The following is an 18,647-nucleotide window of genomic DNA, read 5'->3' as shown; positions in this document are numbered from 1 at the left end:
GGAGAAGAAATCCAAATATAAACCCGAGGAATGACAACGTGGCCACGTGTGCATTTTTACAATTAGAGACACATGGATGGTTGCGATCATCATGTCAGAAAAAACAGACAGTGTCCGATCATGAACCAATGACGTAGATCACATCAGAGTCACCAATTCTTAAGTGAAAGAATAAATAAACAAACCAGATATTGTAATATATAAATCAGATACGCCTCACTGTATTTAATTATTACTCATATGGCTGTCGGGGCTTGCTTTTACAATGAAAAAACTATGTTTTGTGTTGAATTCGCTAGCGGTGGATTTTGTTCCTTTGCTCATGGATTCCAAACTTCGAAAATCGGCAAATTACATAAGAGTCCAGAAAAAGGAGTTTAGAAATTAAAAATACGAAGCAGAGAAATTTAGCAAATGCAGCATATATATGCTCCCGAATTTGAATTATGTCCGGAGTCTAAGGATTAAAAAATTGTATTTTTTGTTTGTGAGAAAAAGAATTTGAATTCTTAGTTTGTGTGTGGTGGACCAATGAAATTTGTTAATAGGATCAAATTCATTTCCAATGATCTGAATTGTATGATCTTGGGCTCCAAACAATAAGATCTAGAGAAAACTCTATCCGATAGTCTCATCTTTCCTTTGAAAAATAATAAAGTTGAAAATTATAGGTTTCTTGATAACTTGAATACTTAATCAAATCCTCCCAGTATTAGTTAAAGGAATTGTCGGATAATTTGAACTAAATGAGTGGTTGTTAGGATGCAAATAAATTTTTGGCATAAAATTATAGAGATGCATCTTTCTTTTATCTTCCAAAAGTTATCAAAACTTTAGTTAGGTAGGAACTCTAAATTAAATAAAATTAATCCAAAGACTTGATGGCAACATATATCATATAATTCATAAGCATTATTTTATGAGACTTAGAAGTAATATATAACAGGAGTTGTTTTCGTGTATTTGTCCAAATGGGAGCACAAAAGGTGCTAAATGCTAATATTTAGCAGCTAAACCAGCATTGATTGACCATACTTGTGTTTTCTTAATATGCTTTCCTTCTACAAACGCCATCATATGATTATTGTCCCAAAAGAAAATGACCAAACAAACAAACAATCCACTAAGATTCTGTTTTTAGAAAGTAGAAAATTGTTCTGAGTTGCTCTTATTTTTATCGTGTAAAACTTATAAGTTCAACCCTAAATACGTGTAGTAACTTACAAACTACATATACGAATTCAATATATTTGTATAGTTTTATGCTCATGAGAGTTGAAACTAGAATCTACACGCCCCAGAAGTTGATTCAAACTATGGATGTCTAAATTTGCAGCTTTTCCACTCTATCATTATTTTTATGTTTAACAAAAAATCTTGCATCCTCATATTTTTCTATGAGAAATGCTATCAACCTTTGTACTAACCCTTGAATTTGGACCTTTTCACCTTTTTAAATGCCATGTGTCATTTTTTGCACAAAAAATATGCAATTTAATGCCTTTAGAATTATATTTTTAATTTTTCATCTTCAATCCCGAGCTAAAAACATAAAAAGTTCTTTTCTTTTTTTTTTACAAAATGAAAAATGGCATATAATAAAGTGAAAATATCCAAATAAAAAGGTTAGTGCAAAAATTGTTATCACTTTCGGTTTTCCATTTCCATTAACAGTATCGAAGAAAGTGTGGAAGAAAAATGCACAAACCCAACTTCCAGATGTAATCAGAAGTATTTGATTATAGTTATAGCCTATAGGGTGCTTTTTCAGTTGCACAAGATACTTAATTTGCCTGCCTTAGTCTTATCCTTTTGAAATGGGGTTCATCAGCTAAAAGAATAAAAAATAAATCTGCTAATGGTCAACTATATATACACTCAGATTAAAGAAAGCAACGCTACAGATACACACATGTGCCCACACAGAGGATTTACGTGCTATCAACAATTGTAGTCCCCAAGTTTTGAAATTCAAAATACCAAAAATTATCCTTCTCCCAATTTGAGTTTTTTTTGGCAAACAATATTATTTACACTAAAGAGGTGAGGGAATGAGCTAAACTTCATAATAGGCTAGCAATAATGTGGTTGAAATTCGTTTTTGGCGAGAATCGAACCTAGCTAAAACCTTTCGCTTACAAGTGAAGAGGAATATCACTAGACCGTAATGCTAAGTGACTCCCAAATAGAATTTTAACATAAGACAATTCAATTAATGAGGACAAAAATATAACTTTAAATTGAGTTTTGAATTTCAAAATAAAACCCACATAGTTGGTGCTTAGCTTCATTCTTTTTGGATTGTTTTGTTAACACCTCATCACAATTTTTTGAATAAAATTTCGGTTTTCTAAATACAGACGGTTACGATTTATTGTGTTTGGTCTAGAGCACTCTATGGTGGAAGGTATTTTGGTGGGTGTATTAAGATAATTTTTACTTAAAAATTAAGTGTGAGATAGATGAGTTGTAATCAACTCCCTTATTTGATTTTGTAAGGTATTTTCTTTATATTGAAACTCTTAGGAAAATTTTATTTGAACTTATATAATCTCTTTCTATACTTAATTTACTTTTACACCTTCATCACTTTTAATTAAACTATCTCTTTAAACCCAAATTTACTACCTAAATTATCCTTATAGACACAATTCAATATATAAATATCTTTACACCCATTTAGAAAATAAAAACCATTTTTATAGATAGATAAATACAATTAACATGTGATATAGGTTAATTATAAAAATTAAAAATAAAATCTATAAATTAACATGTGATATAGATAAATATTTCAAAGCGCTTCTTCTTATCCTATCGCCTCCTTCCCCTTCCGCCTCCCTCTATGTCTTCATATCTCTTTTCCCTTTGTTAGGTACTCAAGCCCAAGGGAAGAGCCCAATCCAAAAGACTAGTCCAATAGGTGGGAGGACCCCAAGGACTTAAGTACAACTACACCATTTATAGTGTAGCCGATGTGGGATCATAACATCACACCACCCTTCGGAAGACCCAACGCCCACAGCGGCCCTTACTCTGGTGGCTTTCACTCTTAACAGCGGCGCACCCTTTGGTCATCCCGTTAAGGTAGCCCTTTCCAGGTCGCTCCCTCCGCAGTCAGGAACCTAGGCTCTGATACCAATGCTAGGTACTCAAGCCTAAGGGAAGAGCTCAATCCAAAAGACTAGTCCAATAGGTGGGAGGACCCCAAGGACTTAGTCACTTAAGTACCACTACACCATTTCTGGTGTAGTCGATGTGGGATCATAACACTCTTCGATTCTTGGTCTAAAGCAAGTGAGACTTGATAGCTTGCCCGCTACGGAACAGAAGATGTCTTGTGCTATTTGTTTGGAGAATTTTTCTAACATAAGTGATAGCTTGGATGATCGTCACGATCAAAAGCTAATTCTTTGCTTGCCCTGCTCACACCTTTATCATAGACATTGCACGGCTCGGTGGCTGCTGACTAGTCACGGGGACTGTCCCGTGTGCCAAGATCGAGTGCCAATTGTGGGAGCTGGCCGGGAGCGACCAAAGAGGCTCCAATTTTCAGTTGGCCAGTACCCAACGCCAATTGCGCCAGTCAGTGAGCCTGAGCTGCCATCAAAACCCTTATGGCTGCAGATGGTTGATAAGGCGCACTTGGGGCGGCCTGATAAGGTGAACTTCATGGTTGCCGGTGCTATATTAACTGCTAGGGTTCTTTTCAGATTATTAGCTGATTAACTGTGGTCCAATAAAAGCCTTGGAAATGTTGCCAATTGTTCAGAGCTTGTGTTTTGATCAATGGGGGAATCAGTTTATATGAAGATCTATTTAATTGATTGCACAAAATTAGCCAAAAAATAATACAACTTTTGAAGATATGTAGCTATAACAAGTTTAACGAATCAATATTGCAACATTGTGTACAACAACAGTTACAGAGGAATCAGTTCCATTTGTATTCCTTGCAATCCGAAAGAGCTTATAAATGACATTACAAGAACAACAAACAACAAACAACGAAGAGCGACGCTGATGGAAGATTAACCAAATGCACCCGCAAGTCCAAAATTAGCATTCGAAGAATCTGTGATTGTTAGTAATTAAAACAGAGTTGCAACAAACTACCACATAACAAAATTGCAGATAAACAAACGAAGCCCAAGTTGAAAATCCCTCCCCACTCACCTGGAAAAATTGTCTTTAGAGCAATTACTATAACTGAAAAATGTATCACATGTATGCTCACAACCTCACTGCTTTGCTTTAAACAGGTCTAAAACAGCGTTTGCGTGATGCTGTGGAAGTTTTCTGAATACTTGGTACATATTCAAATTTGCTGAAGTCAACAACAGTCGGTCTGCAATAAATAAAGATAGAGTCATTCATGTTAGCGCAATGAACTTTATGATTGGATCGTCCATACACAACAGGGATTACCTATTGGTACTGGTGTTTTGGACATCTTTCAGAGGAGCACGAAGACCACTTGCACGAGAACCAGACGAGGAAAATCTAAATGATGATATTACTGATACAAAATTTTCCACTGATTTCTCTGCTATATCTGAATAACGGCCTAAATGGGAAATATTGGATGCAAATTTTCCTTCTTCATTTGTGTCTGTAACTGCCTTGTTCAGGCTAGATGCACAGGGACCTACATTGAAGAAACAAAACAAAATATTTGCTCAGATGAAAGATTCAATACGATATAAGATTAATAAGCTTGTCATTAGCATGGATCTGTAAGGGAACAATAGACGCTTATCTTGAACAGTTAATAAAAAGCATATCAAATAACTTGATTTCCAAAATTGGGTGCTAAACTATTTTTTTGAGTTTTGACTAACACTTACCATCATCAGGAAGGGATGCACTGATACACAGTGGTTTGGGTTTCACATTCTCCTGAAGCAGTTAAACACAAACATAAGAAAAATAATAGTGTTTTTATAAGAAAAATAATCATAAACACAAACATTCTAAGCATAAAATCAAAAGAGAGAAAAACACATACCACTTGAACGTTGTCATGTGGGGAGGTTTTCCTTTTAGCGACTTTTCTATTAAAATAGCTGTTCTCAAAATGAGTACTCTCAGGAACTGCATCCTTGTGCATATCAATAGCAAGATCATCCTTCAGCAATCGCTTTTCCTGATTGTGTTCACTGATTGACTTATCCTTGAAATAAGAACTTCTAACAATGACCTTTCTGTGCTCCGTTCTTGTCTTACCACCCCCAACTGTGCCTGGGGCATTCTTACATTCACGCTCCCTATGCAGCGTTACACAAGGCTTAGGGATATAATGTCCGGGTTGTTGCAACAATGTATTTTCTGGACTTCGTCTCACGCGCACCATGTCTTTCAATGTCAGGAACACAAATTCAAGTGAGTTGTAACTACTAGTAACCAGAAAACTAAAAACGGATCCATGAAGTTATCAAAGGGGAAACTATATCCTTACCATGATTTTGAGATTCTATTGAATCAGGGACATCAGTGTCGAATTCATCTTTTACCTAGAAAAGACAGATAATTTATAAAGTGTAACGCCAGTTGATTAATAAGTGATCCTAGAAAAGACAGATAACTTATAAGGTGTAACAACAGTTGATTAATAAGTGATCTTCGAATAAGAATTATCATTTCACACCCATTTATGAAACTCACTGAATCACTGGGAGGTTCATTTCCCATGTTGTCAGAGTTAACAAGGGATGACTCTGAGCAGTTTGTTTTACACAAAACATCATCCGCAGAGGCATTTTCATTGGGACTGAGAGAAGAGTCATCAACTGGACTTGGAGAATCAGGTGAGTTCCGTGGAGCCGTGAATTTTCTCTTTGCTTCAAGAGAGGCAAAGCCTTTAGTTGTCAAAGAAAAACTGCAGAACTTGAGCCAAGCACAATATAAGCTACAAAAATGCAATACTGTGAACATTATTTTTATACTGATTCTTTAGCACAATATACTGAATTAAAACCTAGATAATGTAATCAAGCTTAAGAAAAAAAGGGATTCAAAGGATACAAAAATATTTAGTCAGGAGGTTATTCTGCACAGGCAAATCCAGCCTTTTATTCATCCTTCCAAGATTGACGTTTTTAGGTTGGTAAGTTCTGTCGGCACTAACGTTCATTTCCTGATCCCGCAAAGAGAAAAGAAGAAAACCTACTTTAGTCTCATTAAGACTAAACTAACACACACAGACATTGAAGAAAATCAATCGGAAAAAAATAACCCTTATGGAAATCGCAGAGGATACCTGGAATGGCATTTTAGTAAATGGATCAATATCACCTTCTGCTATACCTTTAGCTATATGCTGTGATATCGATGTATTTCAGGTTAAGGCATAATCTTATGCATTGAAAAGAATAGATGGAAGTAATGAAACAATAAAAGAAAGTAATAAGATGGTTGACTGAGATGAATAGTATAAAGGATATGGTCCTAAGAAGTCAAAATCATCCACAACATGATCAGACATTTCAGACAAGTATACAATATCTTGAGAAACGGGATCATAAACCCGTTGATGCTGGAAGGTCAATATTGCTTTCTTGAATGATTCATCGTATAGGGGAGGAACTGAAGCAGTACTGTACTTTAGGTGCTTAATTACCTGAAGTCGGACAGTCATCAGTTACAGTTACTTTAAAACAAAATTATTCAAATGATGCCGGTCTGTTTTCCGAAATTTAAAGAATGGATGAATGATAAACTTCACCTTATCATAACTTGTGAACTTTTTTATGAGGGCGTGTGCCCTTTTCAGTCCCATTCCAGGCAACGACTGTAAATAGTCACAACCACTCAGAATACACATCTCCAGAAGCATCTGTTTTGTGAATCCAGAAAAACTCAAGTCCTTGTTCCGATGTAGCATGGAATACTGAAACTCAACTCCTTGCCCAAATTTATCCATTTTAAAGATAATCTGGATTACAAAAAGAATTATCATACCACACAGAGAAATTTCTAATAGTAAAGAAAAGAAAAGTGGTCTGTGCTATACAGATAACTAACCCTGGGGCATCCGAATGGTATCAGATCTGAGTCCTCAGTGATTACTGCTTCTACCTGCTTGCTGACAGCCAAGAACGTCATTTGAGCATCTGCCTCGTAAGGAGCCACCACATAACATACATTCTCTTGCTTTAACACCTTCAAGGAGCAACACTATCAACAAGAGAGGAGATAAAATTCTGTAAAGCTAACTGATAAACATAAATCCCTATGAAGATCTGAAACTTTAAATAGCTAGTGATCTTTAACCCAAAAGCAACTTTTTTACCTGGATTAGCTCACGTGCAATTGAAGGTGAAATGTCAACAGCTTTTTGGTAGCAATCATAAGCAGCAGTAGAATTTCCATTGGACTCATGCTCAATGGCACGTGCAAGATTTTCCTTTCTCGCCCTGTGTAAGGAGAACACAAAACAGTTCCTAAGTTGAGTTATCCATGAACTGCACATAGACCTTAAGAGGCGAACACCAGTCTCTTATGTATTAGATCTATCAAATTAATAAGGATAGAAAAGAAGGATCAGTAGCTCAGCCTCATGTTGCAGTGACAAACCAATCACGCGTTAAAGATCGGAAGCTTGCCAAATGTAGTAGAAATGACATAGACAGGGTGGTCTTTTAATGAAAGGTTTGAGTTGAGACATCTAATCCCACACAAGGGAAGCGAAAGAAAAAATATTAAGAGGTTGAGTTGGATATATCCTGCCCATATAATCCGTTGGCTACATACACAAACTTATGCACTAATAGTTTCAGTTTATCTCTAAGGGTGTCCAAACACATCCATCAGCATAAGCATTCAAAAGTTTATCAAGGATTTAGACATCCTAAATAGTGGATCAAACCTAAGCTAATATTAATTAGTCAATTCGTTACATATCTGACACTATTGAAAAGTTAAATGTCATCAAGAATTTATGCAACCTACTCCAAAACAAAGAGCAAATATAATATGGATTACAACCAAGTGGAATTAGAATAAAAGAGATGCCACCATACCTTCCACGTTTGTTCTCTTGTTCAATCTTCATTGGTAGAAGTCCGCCATCAAATACAAGAACGGGTTTAACACCATAATGCCGCAGCAGGTTTACTCGATGCATACAATAGTCAATGTGCCTAAAATGGGAATGAAATGCAAACGAATCATATATAACAGAAAATCTACTAACATAATCAACCGCGCTAAACTGCAAAGAAGCTTTGAGATGATAAATTATTTCAGCTTTGAATCCTACTTTTTGAAATTAGTACTTTGGATCCATAAAATCACTGACTACAAAAAAAATGCAGGTAGCTTCTTATCGGTGAACTTCATAGGACGGAAATGATTTCAATTCTTCATGTACATACTGTTCAATAAGTAGTTGATTTACCAAAATTAGTGTTTTTTTGTCAATTTACTTAGAAGCGAGAACAATGACTGAAAAAGTGAGATAATACCGTAATCGTGAAAAGCACCCAAAAAATGCAAGTAATCTGAAAGCAAAAGAGGGAAAGGGATCACTTTAAAAACCCATTTTGTCCTTTCCTATAAGCTCACTGCCAAATTCTGGTTCTTTTATCTCAAATTCTTCAAATTGGTGAAACACAAATAACAATAATTTCATTTACTTAACAACAGAAACAGCTCCGCTAAAGGCCCATCATTATTCATGAAAGAACACATCGGAATGCTCGAACCAAGACGGCCCATCATTGAATTTGCATCAAAATGGTCAAAACAAGAGGAACCCATCATCACATTTTCGTAAAAGCATCGAAATTTGCAGCTAATTCATGTCAGAACGACCAGCAAACAAAAACCCAAAATCCCAATCCGACAAATGCGATGAAAAAAAGAGAAACCTGGAGGTGGGTATGCCTTTGCAGAGCTCTTTGCTGCAGGACAAGGCGCCTTTGTGAAGCCAAGAGTAGGTATCCACCGCCACGCAGGTGCCCTCCAAGTCCTTAATGTGGATTGGCGCCATTATCGATTTAAGTAGCGGCAGTAGCCCTTGAATCCCCATCTTCTTTCTTCTCAATGTCGCACGCTATGAGTTCTGTTCAAATGGCTTCATCTACAAATTAGAGAGAGAGAGAGAGAGAGAGAGAAGGGTTCATTGGGAAGACAGAGGGTTAGGAAAAAGAACCTGGCGGGAAACCTTATGGGAAATGTTGTGTTTTGGCGGGGGAGGAGTTTTGTGTTTTAGTATTTTCAATGGCAAAGGTCAGCGTTGTTGACCAATACAAAAATGGTATAGCAGCCCAATATTGTAGCCCAGATTTATTGAAAATTTGAATAGCAGCCCAATGTTGTAGTCCAGGAAATTAGCCCAATAGTAGCCCAAATAGATACCATCAGCCTGTAATGTGCATTATTGATTAAAAAATAACATTACACTTTTACCACGTTTTGTATACCACATTATACTCGCGGTACAAATGTGATATACAAAATGTAGCACCTTCTTGGATACCTGCTTTAATAGTTCTAAAAGATCCTTAGAGAGTCGTGCCTGCCCCTCTTCTGGACCCATCATCTGATCTGATCCGACAAAGTCAGGTTCTCGAGTACTTGTGCCCGGAGCGAGTTTGGTTTGAGTCTTCATTGATTGGGTGGTAGAGCAAGCTCCCAAGCGGTAATCGAAATTAGCTGTGTTCATTGACACAACACAAGCACATCCGATAAAGGCATGTTGTCCGCCTAAAAGATCTGGCATCTCCAACTATTTTTTTGATAGAGCAAATCCAGGCTTCCAATTGTCATACCATAGTTAAATGGTTGAGCCGTCTCCTTCTAGGTACTTGATCTTCCCACGGCTATGCTTCTAAGTTTGAGTATCTTCCTCCGTACCCATGAGCAATCACCTGGCGGTGTTTTCAACTCCCAAAAGATTAAAAAATCGTATTTTATATTAGAAAATGATTGTCAATTACTCATTTTATCTTTATGCACATTCAGTAAATTACTTTGTTTATGTATCTTGACTCTCATTTGATTTATTCCATTTAATGGCAAAAAATAAACAATAATGTTGCGTGCGAATGTGCTTGAAATCACTTGTGTGGGAATAATTCATTTTAATAGAACTAAACAAAATTATCATGTACCCATCTCTTCTCTTCCTTATTGTGAGAAATGTGTAAGTACTTATTTGGAGTGCCAATAATAACTCTTTCATTTTTTTTCTGTTAATTTCTTACATGTAATGCACCTGACCAACTTTTAAGAGCATATGCATCAATAAAATGCTAACTTCACAAAGAGAATTAGTAAATACTTGAAACTCTATAATTGAGTTATGAGAAAAAAATACAAGTAGTAATAAAAACTTAACATGCAATAGTTCACAAAATGAACAAAACTACGCTCAATTTGACTAACGTTCAGAAGGAGGGGGGGGTGTCGGAAAGGAGAATATTGCTACAAATGTTTTAAGAACTCATAGCGAAATTGAAATTCAAAATAAAACAAGGCCTACAACTCAAAAGCATTGCTAAATTTTTAGTCGTAGTTTTATGAAATAAAGCACAATAAATTAAGAAAACTACTATTAGCATTAAAAAAAAAATTCTCATTTTGCACTTCTTAAAACTGTATTTTATTTATTTTTTTAATAATCATAGAACTTTTGGAGTTCAAAATGATATTTTTTGAGTGCCAATAACAATTCTCTAAATTAATTAACTTTATTAGTTTAATTAATGGTAAGAAGCAAGCACATGAACGACAACATTATACACCTTTGCTATATTGTTTGATAGCCAATTATTAATGAAAATCATATCTCTTGTCTTAAACAAGGGATTAAATAAGAACATGGGATCGATGCCAACAGGTAAAACATGCCGAGGAAGCATGGCCGAATGAAACCTGCATCATTGCTTTGTTGTGTCCATGTGTATGTTCATGTCCGATGCAATGATTCACCAGATATGCAATATTCGTTTAATATAAATATGAAATCATAGGTTTTTACAAAAACAACAAAACTAGCTAGAATTGAAACATGTGACAGGTGCAAATAAGGACCCCAAAGAGAAGCAATAATTGAAATTAAATGAAATAATAGATCCTTCTAGTGTATAAAATAAATGAAAAAAAAAATCCTCAGATGGTGAATCCTATCATTCATGATCGATTTCGAATCAAACCATGATCAATGACGAGTACACTCGTCCTTCTTTAGGAGAATTTTTCAGTATGCTAGAAACATGGCTCAGTACACCAAATGTAAAAATACATTGATTGGAAATTTAAAAAAAAATAATTAAACCAATTGTTTTATTGCACTTGGTGTATCGCGCCGTTTTCCCGGCTTACTGAAAAATTTCTCATCCTTTGGACCCTCCATTAATCTTAGCTTGCATCATAGCGGAACCAACATGGGTTGGATAATAACACTCTAACATAGAAGGTTAATTATCTTTTTATGCAAGTGGTTGCACAGGTAACCTGGTCAACCCTCTTTCAACTTTTGCTCTTTAACCAGCCGACACTTTTTCTCTCATGTAAAATATATTGAGGGACCAACTCCAGGACGAATTAGGTATGAAAGATCCATTTTGAAGACTTGATGAAGTGTACATTGGAGAAAAAAAATTGATGAAGGTCACATATGTACAGTAGTTTGTTGTCCCACTCAATGTTGCCGACCATAAAAGAACATTTCTGCATATTCCAATATTCTTTCGGATGTTTAATTTAAAAATGTAATGTTAGGGAGATCAAAATTTAAATTAAATTTACAAACGCATTAATATGTCATTAATAGAAAAGAAAACACATTAATTAACACTTAACTAATAATTCAATCATCAACATCCACATCATTTGATTTGTAAATTTTAGTTTAAAAATTTGATCTCCCTAATATTATTCAATTTAAAATCTCAAACGTTCAGAATTAAAATATATAAAATGCATGAGGGCACAGTCACTGCAGGGCATACATTTGTAATGCAAGTGACAAGCAGCTAGCCAATAGGCAACAGTACTAGAAGTTTCCGTTGGCTCTGAAAATTCTATAAGGATCTCAACCAACGATGATTGACATTTCCTAGTTGTACTCGTCTCCATATATGTAGAGAGAATCTCGAGTAAGGTGCCAGTACGTGGTCGGGCTTGTGCTACCACTCACTACTAAGCTGTAAGGCTGCTGAAGATGGAATGGAACAAATACGAGTCTGATAAACCAAAACACATGTGCATGTTGTGAAGAAAGTGTTCAGTAGTGTGCTGGGAACACAACTCATACATCAAGTGTCATAATACAAGTAATTGAATACTTGAAAAAGAAAAATTTCAACTACTTGTATTAAAATACTTGAAGCAGTAGACTGTGTTCCTGAGATACTAACAAATTTCTCCTTATTGTGCTTATGTGTGGCTGCGAGGTGGAAAGAACCAATCATTTTAAGTGACGAAAGTTTTGCCAAAGGGCAGTGAAAGAACTAATGATTGCAAAGTTCTATATAATTTGCAGTAACATGGATGGAGAACTATCGGTTTCCAATTTTTATAGGTTCCTTTTTATTTATTATTATTTATTTGAATTATAGACGTAGAGAAAGTATAAGGGCGAAAATATGAACGAATAATGATTGAGGGAGGAAGAAGAAATGAAGGGAATATATACCATATAAATTTCTTTCACTCTTCTTCCACCATTATTCCTCCACCCTTCTTTAAGACTATCTATCCATCCTATCTCTTACACACTTTCTCTCTATCTATAGCACAAACAATAAAAGTAAAATCCTAAAAATGGAATTATCTTTTCCATAAATATTTAAGCTTAGCATGTAGTTGGACATCGTTAGCTTCACAAAAGATTGATTTGTACGAGTTTGATTCACAGTTGTAGTAGTTTGCCCTGTTTCGTACGTGACGTCCCTTTTTTGCGGGTATATTGGCTGTTGCAAAATATCTTCTTTATAAACATCCTGTCAATTGTTAAAACACAAACACAAACCATATATGAACACAAAAAAAATATAAAAAAAAGTTGGTGGTAAATAAGACATACTCGCTGTTATATGTAACAAGAAGTACATCTATAAATAGCTTCCCCCTTTGGTTTGTTAATGTCCACAGCTACAATAGAAAAGAGAGAGAAAGCTTCTGCTTGGTGAATACATACATTTTCTTCAGCAGAAGTTTTGATAATCGATAGGTCGATATGTTGCCAATTGGATTGTCTTCTGTTTATCTATGGTTCAGTACTGCAGCCGGCATTGCTGGTCTACCTTCTTCATTTTTACACAATGCATCTTTCTATATATATATTTGCTTAGAACTTCTTCCATGCATTCATATGCTTTAGATACAGGTTTCTGGTTCATGAAGCACAACCATGCATGAATTTTTTTTAATGACTTCATATCAGAGTACTGTTGCGGATTAGAGCTAATCCGATGTGATAGTAATTTGTTAAAACTAGTATGTATAATATGTCAATTATTTGTTTTATTTACTGTATATAACTGTCATATGATGGGAGTTCTTTTTTTGGTACAATAGTCAGGCTAACTCGATTAGCAAAGAGCCTATAAACTAAGCCAAAACTGGGTCTAAAGACCGTTATAATATCTTCTTGAAAAAGACAACCCACACCAGCAGGAGGAATCTCAAAAACATGAAGCGTAAACCCAAATCCAACCAATCTCAGCAAGTTTATCAGGCACAAAATTTCCTTCCCTAAAAATATGTTGAATAATCTGGCATCTATCACCATTGATCAAGGCCTTACAACTAGCAACCAATTAAATTGAAATTTTTATTCTCCTTAATTATATGAAAGAATTGTTGTACAAGTTAAAACCATTTATTCTACTTTTTGGAAACTTTTATACTTGACAAAAAATTACCTGTGAAAATATAATCATTTTTCAACTTCTTGTATGAAAATTAAAGTATATTATTGGTTAAAAAAAAAAAACCTTTGGCTGATCAATGAAAATATGCATAACAAGTATGATCGGGTAGATATGCAAGTTTGACCCAAAAATGATTAGATATGCAAGAAACATTCTAACACCCATCTTTGTCAACTGCAGGCAATATCTGTGCAATTTCGTTGTACGTGTCACCAATGTAAGTTTTAAAAAAAAGGGTAATACTAGGGAGACTAAATTTGGAGATAAAATTTACAAACTAAATGATGTGTCACCAATAGGAATGAGCACGTTTATCAACGCTCAAGTAATAAACTAAATCAACTTCCATGTTCTTTAGTTTCTAAAATTTTGTCTCACTAGCATCCTTTAAAAAAGGGAATTCATTAAAATATTTGCTTACCCTAATGATTTATGCACTTCCCACTCACTTTTGAATCTTTTATGTTCTTTCAGGCCAACATTTAAAAGAATTATCACAAACAAGTCAACAGAACAATTCTCAGGATTGCCTTACATATATGGCCTTTTAAATTGCTTGATATGCACATGGTATGGCCTGCCTATAGTGAAGAGTGGTATTATAATGGTGGCTACAGTCAATTCAATCGGAGCTGTTTTCCAGTTAGTCTACTTGATCATTTTCATTACTTGCGCTGAAAAATCAATTAAGGTAATTATAAATCCCAAAATCTACCTTACTCTTCTTAAGATCAAGTCCCTTTTACAACTCTGCATGACTGACTACGTGTTGTTCTTCAAAATGTTCATTGCAGCTGAGGATATCGGGATTGCTCGCAGCAGTTTCTGTTCTTTTTGCGGCTGTTGTACTTGTGAGCTTAAGACTTGTAGGCCATGAGAGGGAACTGTTCGTTGGATATATATGTGCTTTTTCAGTAGTTTCAGTGTATGCTTCGCCGTTGTTTATCATCGTAAGTTCGTGTGGAATAATTCTCACTCAGATTGTTTTCAGATTGTGAAATTTCTTCTCACTGATTTCGTTTCACATATACACGTTTTCAGAATTTGGTGATCAAAACAAGAAGTGTTGAGTTCATGCCATTTAATCTTTCTCTTGCAACTTTCTTGGTGAGTTTCTCTTTCTGTGCATACGGAGCGTTGCAGGGCGACCCCTTTGTCTATGTAAGTATTCTTTTTCCTTGGACGAATTTCAGCAGTTATATTATCACTCTAAAGTCTAAACAGCAACAACATCCCACTTATATAACCTATTAACTTGTGTTTATTATTTTTCATGCAGATCCCAAACGGTCTCGGTACAATTTTAGGGTTTGTTCAGTTGGTTCTGTACTCCTACTATAGCAAAATGTCTGGAGATGATGACTCGAGAGAACCACTGCTTGCTTAATTTCGGATGCGTGCGTGAACGAACTTACTGGACTAGTTAAAACTCAATGCAGTAAAATCAAAGCCCTAGGTCATAAATTGTGATAGTGAGAACAATATCATGAGATTATGAAGGGTTTGGACTTGCTACGTGATGCACAGAAGCATCTCAAGCGTCTATCAACAAACAAGATCACAAGAAAGGGTCATATTAGCCCTAGGTCAACTCTTGGATTAGCACTGTTTATCTTCTCTTAATTGTTAATTATTTACTTAATTAGGAAAATGTTGTAATATTTCCATTTATTATTGGACTTTTAGTATTTTCCTAAATAGTCTAGGGTTGTCACCCTCTGTAAGCCTACCCTTGTAATTCATTAATCAGTTTACGTCGAGTTGATGTTGAATTTAATTATAAAATATCTTTACCACTGTCAACTACTGGTTGCAAATTAATCCATTGGATTGTTAACCCATTAAGATCCATTTTAGTTTTTTTTTTTTTTTTTTTACGATAGATTTTGTTAAATTATTAACCACCGACGGGGTTCAAACCCATGCAGTCATGCAAGTGCTCAACTCATTTCCACCACTATGGTAAATGACCACTTGCTAAGATCCTTTGTAGTTTGATTTCACCTTAATTTCACCATCATCACCACTACCAATCTCACTTTTATATTATGATGATATCAAATTAAATGGGTCTTAATTAACAGGTACCCATTAACAACTCAATAAGTTGATTTACCACCTCTACCGTCAACTTTGTCCCGCTAATTCTTACATATGTGCATTGGCGCTACCTGCATGTGCTGTGTTAGACAAGGGATAGAAAAACTACTAGTAAGTAGAGTTAACCTGTATAAATAATAACCTGTGTAGAATTAATAACTAATTATTGAATAACATCAAGTTTTCATGTAAATTAGCTCTTTCAACCCATTTTTCATATAATTTTTCACCCATTTTTCATATAATTTTTCAACAATCCTCCACCTGAATTACAAAATTAAGAAGAATTTGAAATACATGTGCACTACAGATGTATGTAGACAGGTTTATTTAGACTTGAACCTATAAGAGTACTTGAAGAGACTTATCAGATTTTATTTGTAGTAGTTATACGATGATCTTGAATTATTCACCATTAGTATAAACTCAGACAATGCAAATTTTACATCTCTCATCCTAATATATTGTAGTTCGTGTTTTATTTTGGTTCTCAACTAATCCCCAAATTAATGAGAGCTTTAGAGCACTACCATGGACAACTCACTTCTATCACATGATGAAATGTATAGTTGTCTTAACTTATTTGCAATGGTAAATAAGAAAAAAAAAACTTATTTGCAACCCATGTCTAACCAGTTTGTCTATTCAACCAATAATCTTCAATCAACTAGGTTAAGTTCCCGCACTTGACGATTCATTCATTAAGTTCGGCTTTTTCTCACTCCTTTCAATTATCAACTTACTTTCTAATTAAATCTCTAATAATATTTGGATCTATTGGCTTGATTAAGGTCAATACCAATTTCTGTTGTCATTTGTCACAACTCAAAGTCACTGTCATCGTCAAAACTAATGATTTGGGGCAAAATTTCACCTTTTTATTGGGTAAAAATATGAATATTAAAATAAAAATGGCAAAATTCAATAAAACTTGCCTTTACTTTACGTATAAGTAGTTGTCATATTCTTTGACCAATCTTTCCAAACACTAACTTTTTTGCAAAACAAAAAATGAAGTTAGAAAGACTTCTTCATGACACATTTTGCTCAACTATTATAAGGTCAGAACCCATACGACCTCAAAGAGTTTGGTGTAATTGTGTGAACTCCCTGAACCTCTTTTTTCTTCCCAAGTTTGGAGTGGCCAAACTGGCCTTTTGTGTTAGCGATATATCTTGCCTTATTTCCTTGGAGAGGCCAAACTATATCTTGGGAGAGAGGTCCTGTCGAAAATGAATACATATGCTCAGAAAAGTTTGATTACACAATTTTGCCACAGCATTATCATTGCCTACAGTTTGACAATATCCGATGCGATCGGTTGGCAACTTATCTACGATCACTTCTGGATATTCGAAAGCATATGGCTGCATCATTCAAAGGATCCTTTAAGATGAAATACTTTAAGAGAAGGGATCTCCATTTTTCTAAAAAAAATTAAGATTTGTTGTGTGGTCCACATCACATCAAACTTTAATAATTCGAACCGTTTATTTTTTAAGGTGCACCTTATAAATCATCCTTCATTAATTGTGAAAAAGTATTATTAGTGTTTCTCTCTCCTCTATATCTTAAAAGATTTAACGCCATTAAATCTTACACATTCAGCAGCAAGGTATCTAAAATTTGCTTTGACCAATTGGTTTGCAAGCACTGGCTTCATTCGAGCAAAAAAAAAGTATGAGCGTTGTTGATCTAAATATAGGTGAAGATCGTTCATTTGATTTGGCGCATTCTGGTGTTATTTGAGTTCATGGTGGTGGTCTCCATTTCACCTCAATTCCAAAATGTGTTTTAAAATAAAGAATTGTTTTTGCTATTTGTAATCTAAAATTTGATCTTTTGTTTGTCCTCAAATGCCCAATTAAAGATTAAAAAAGTAAAGAAGATATGTGATTACAAAAAACTCCATGAACTGACAAAACTAAAAAGATTTTTTAAAACTTAATTTTATCACCCTACATATATGAACAATAATATAAAATTTAGGATTTTATTTTGCTGACCTAATGAAGATTCAAGGCATGGAAGTTGCAAAACCTGGGGAGATGGAGGTTGCGGACCTCCTTTCTTATTTTCACTATTATAGCTAGGGTTCCTCTCTTTTTAATTTTAGTTTTAATTTTCTTCCAAATTTTATGTTTTTTTTCAATTTTATTTTTATTTTTACTATTAGTTAAAATCCACATAAGCATCCTTGTTATTAAATGAATAAATAAGAACTCTTGGATGTTACAAAATTTAAAGGCTGCAAAGAAGTATAAAAATGTTTGTAAAAATATTTGTCCCTTGATCCTATCCCTATAAGAAGGGTAAAAATGTTTGTAAAAATATTTATCCCTTAATCCTATCCCTATATATATATATATATCGTCCTAGTGAGAAAAATAATATTGAAGCATTCACGAATTTTAAGTGGGTATCATGAGCCTGGGTTAGAAATTAGAAAAGAAAAAAAAAACTTGTTGTCAAGCCGCCGTTCAGCCGACTTCCACCGACAACCTACGTCATTGCACTCTGTCGTGGCCTTCTGAAGAAGAAGTCGTAGTTTAGTCAGCTTCCACCAAACCGAAGAGAAACCCTAGAACCAAATCTAGGTACCCAACTGTCGAATAAAATTCCTGGCCCGTCTTTCGCGTCGTCGCTGCTCTCAAAGTTCAAAAT

The 18,647-nt window shown here is 34.9% G+C and overlaps 2 protein-coding genes across 3 annotated transcripts; one reads left to right on the top strand and one right to left on the bottom strand.

Annotated features, from left to right (window-relative positions):
- Positions 1-3,871: 3,871 nt before the first annotated feature.
- On the bottom strand, positions 3,872-9,136 carry LOC103951219 (exonuclease 1). 2 transcript variants are annotated; one of them, XR_007260780.1, is made up of 15 exons: positions 8,871-9,136; positions 8,022-8,141; positions 7,292-7,415; positions 7,024-7,161; positions 6,725-6,934; positions 6,444-6,619; positions 6,260-6,332; positions 6,025-6,136; positions 5,665-5,858; positions 5,459-5,513; positions 5,009-5,355; positions 4,848-4,899; positions 4,429-4,648; positions 4,177-4,348; positions 3,872-4,075 (listed from the first exon to the last, which is right to left on the bottom strand). XR_007260780.1 is itself a non-coding variant. In XM_009362530.3 (14 exons), the coding sequence occupies exons 1-14, from the start codon at positions 9,029-9,031 to the stop codon at positions 4,255-4,257; spliced, it is 2,076 nt and encodes a 691-aa protein (XP_009360805.2). In that variant the 5' UTR covers positions 9,032-9,136; the 3' UTR covers positions 3,872-4,254. The 2 variants fall into 2 exon arrangements, 1 of the variants encoding a protein (XP_009360805.2); XM_009362530.3 differs by having other exon boundaries at positions 3,872-4,348.
- A 4,050-nt stretch (positions 9,137-13,186) lies between these two features.
- On the top strand, positions 13,187-15,270 carry LOC103951221 (bidirectional sugar transporter SWEET2a-like). Its single transcript, XM_009362531.3, has 6 exons — positions 13,187-13,247; positions 14,064-14,100; positions 14,358-14,574; positions 14,678-14,833; positions 14,925-15,044; positions 15,163-15,270. The coding sequence occupies exons 1-6, from the start codon at positions 13,187-13,189 to the stop codon at positions 15,268-15,270; spliced, it is 699 nt and encodes a 232-aa protein (XP_009360806.2).
- Positions 15,271-18,647: the final 3,377 nt, after the last annotated feature.

This window comes from the organism of the source record quoted next, unplaced genomic scaffold, assembly GCF_019419815.1.
Source record: "Pyrus x bretschneideri cultivar Hongxiangsu unplaced genomic scaffold, Pyrus_bretschneideri_v1 Contig33, whole genome shotgun sequence".
Lineage (NCBI taxonomy): Eukaryota > Viridiplantae > Streptophyta > Magnoliopsida > Rosales > Rosaceae > Pyrus > Pyrus x bretschneideri.
Note: the sequence above shows the minus strand (reverse complement) of the source record. Positions and strands in the feature narration are given on the sequence as shown.

Bases quoted from the DNA above. Each gene is read 5' to 3' on its own strand.
- LOC103951219 (XM_009362530.3), bottom strand. From the start codon at position 9,031: ATGGGGATTCAAGGGCTACTGCCGCTACTTAAATCGATAATGGCGCCA. The intron at 8,142-8,870 runs GTTTCTCTTTTT...TTCCCATTTTAG, and splicing joins AAAGGCATACCCACCTCCAG to GCACATTGACTATTGTATGC. The intron at 6,137-6,259 runs GTATCCTCTGCG...TTGCGGGATCAG, and splicing joins TTACTAAAATGCCATTCCAG to GAAATGAACGTTAGTGCCGA.
- LOC103951221 (XM_009362531.3), top strand. From the start codon at position 13,187: ATGTTGCCAATTGGATTGTCTTCTGTTTATCTATGGTTCAGTACTGCA. The intron at 14,101-14,357 runs GTAAGTTTTAAA...ATGTTCTTTCAG, and splicing joins TCGTTGTACGTGTCACCAAT to GCCAACATTTAAAAGAATTA. The intron at 14,834-14,924 runs GTAAGTTCGTGT...ACACGTTTTCAG, and splicing joins CTTCGCCGTTGTTTATCATC to AATTTGGTGATCAAAACAAG.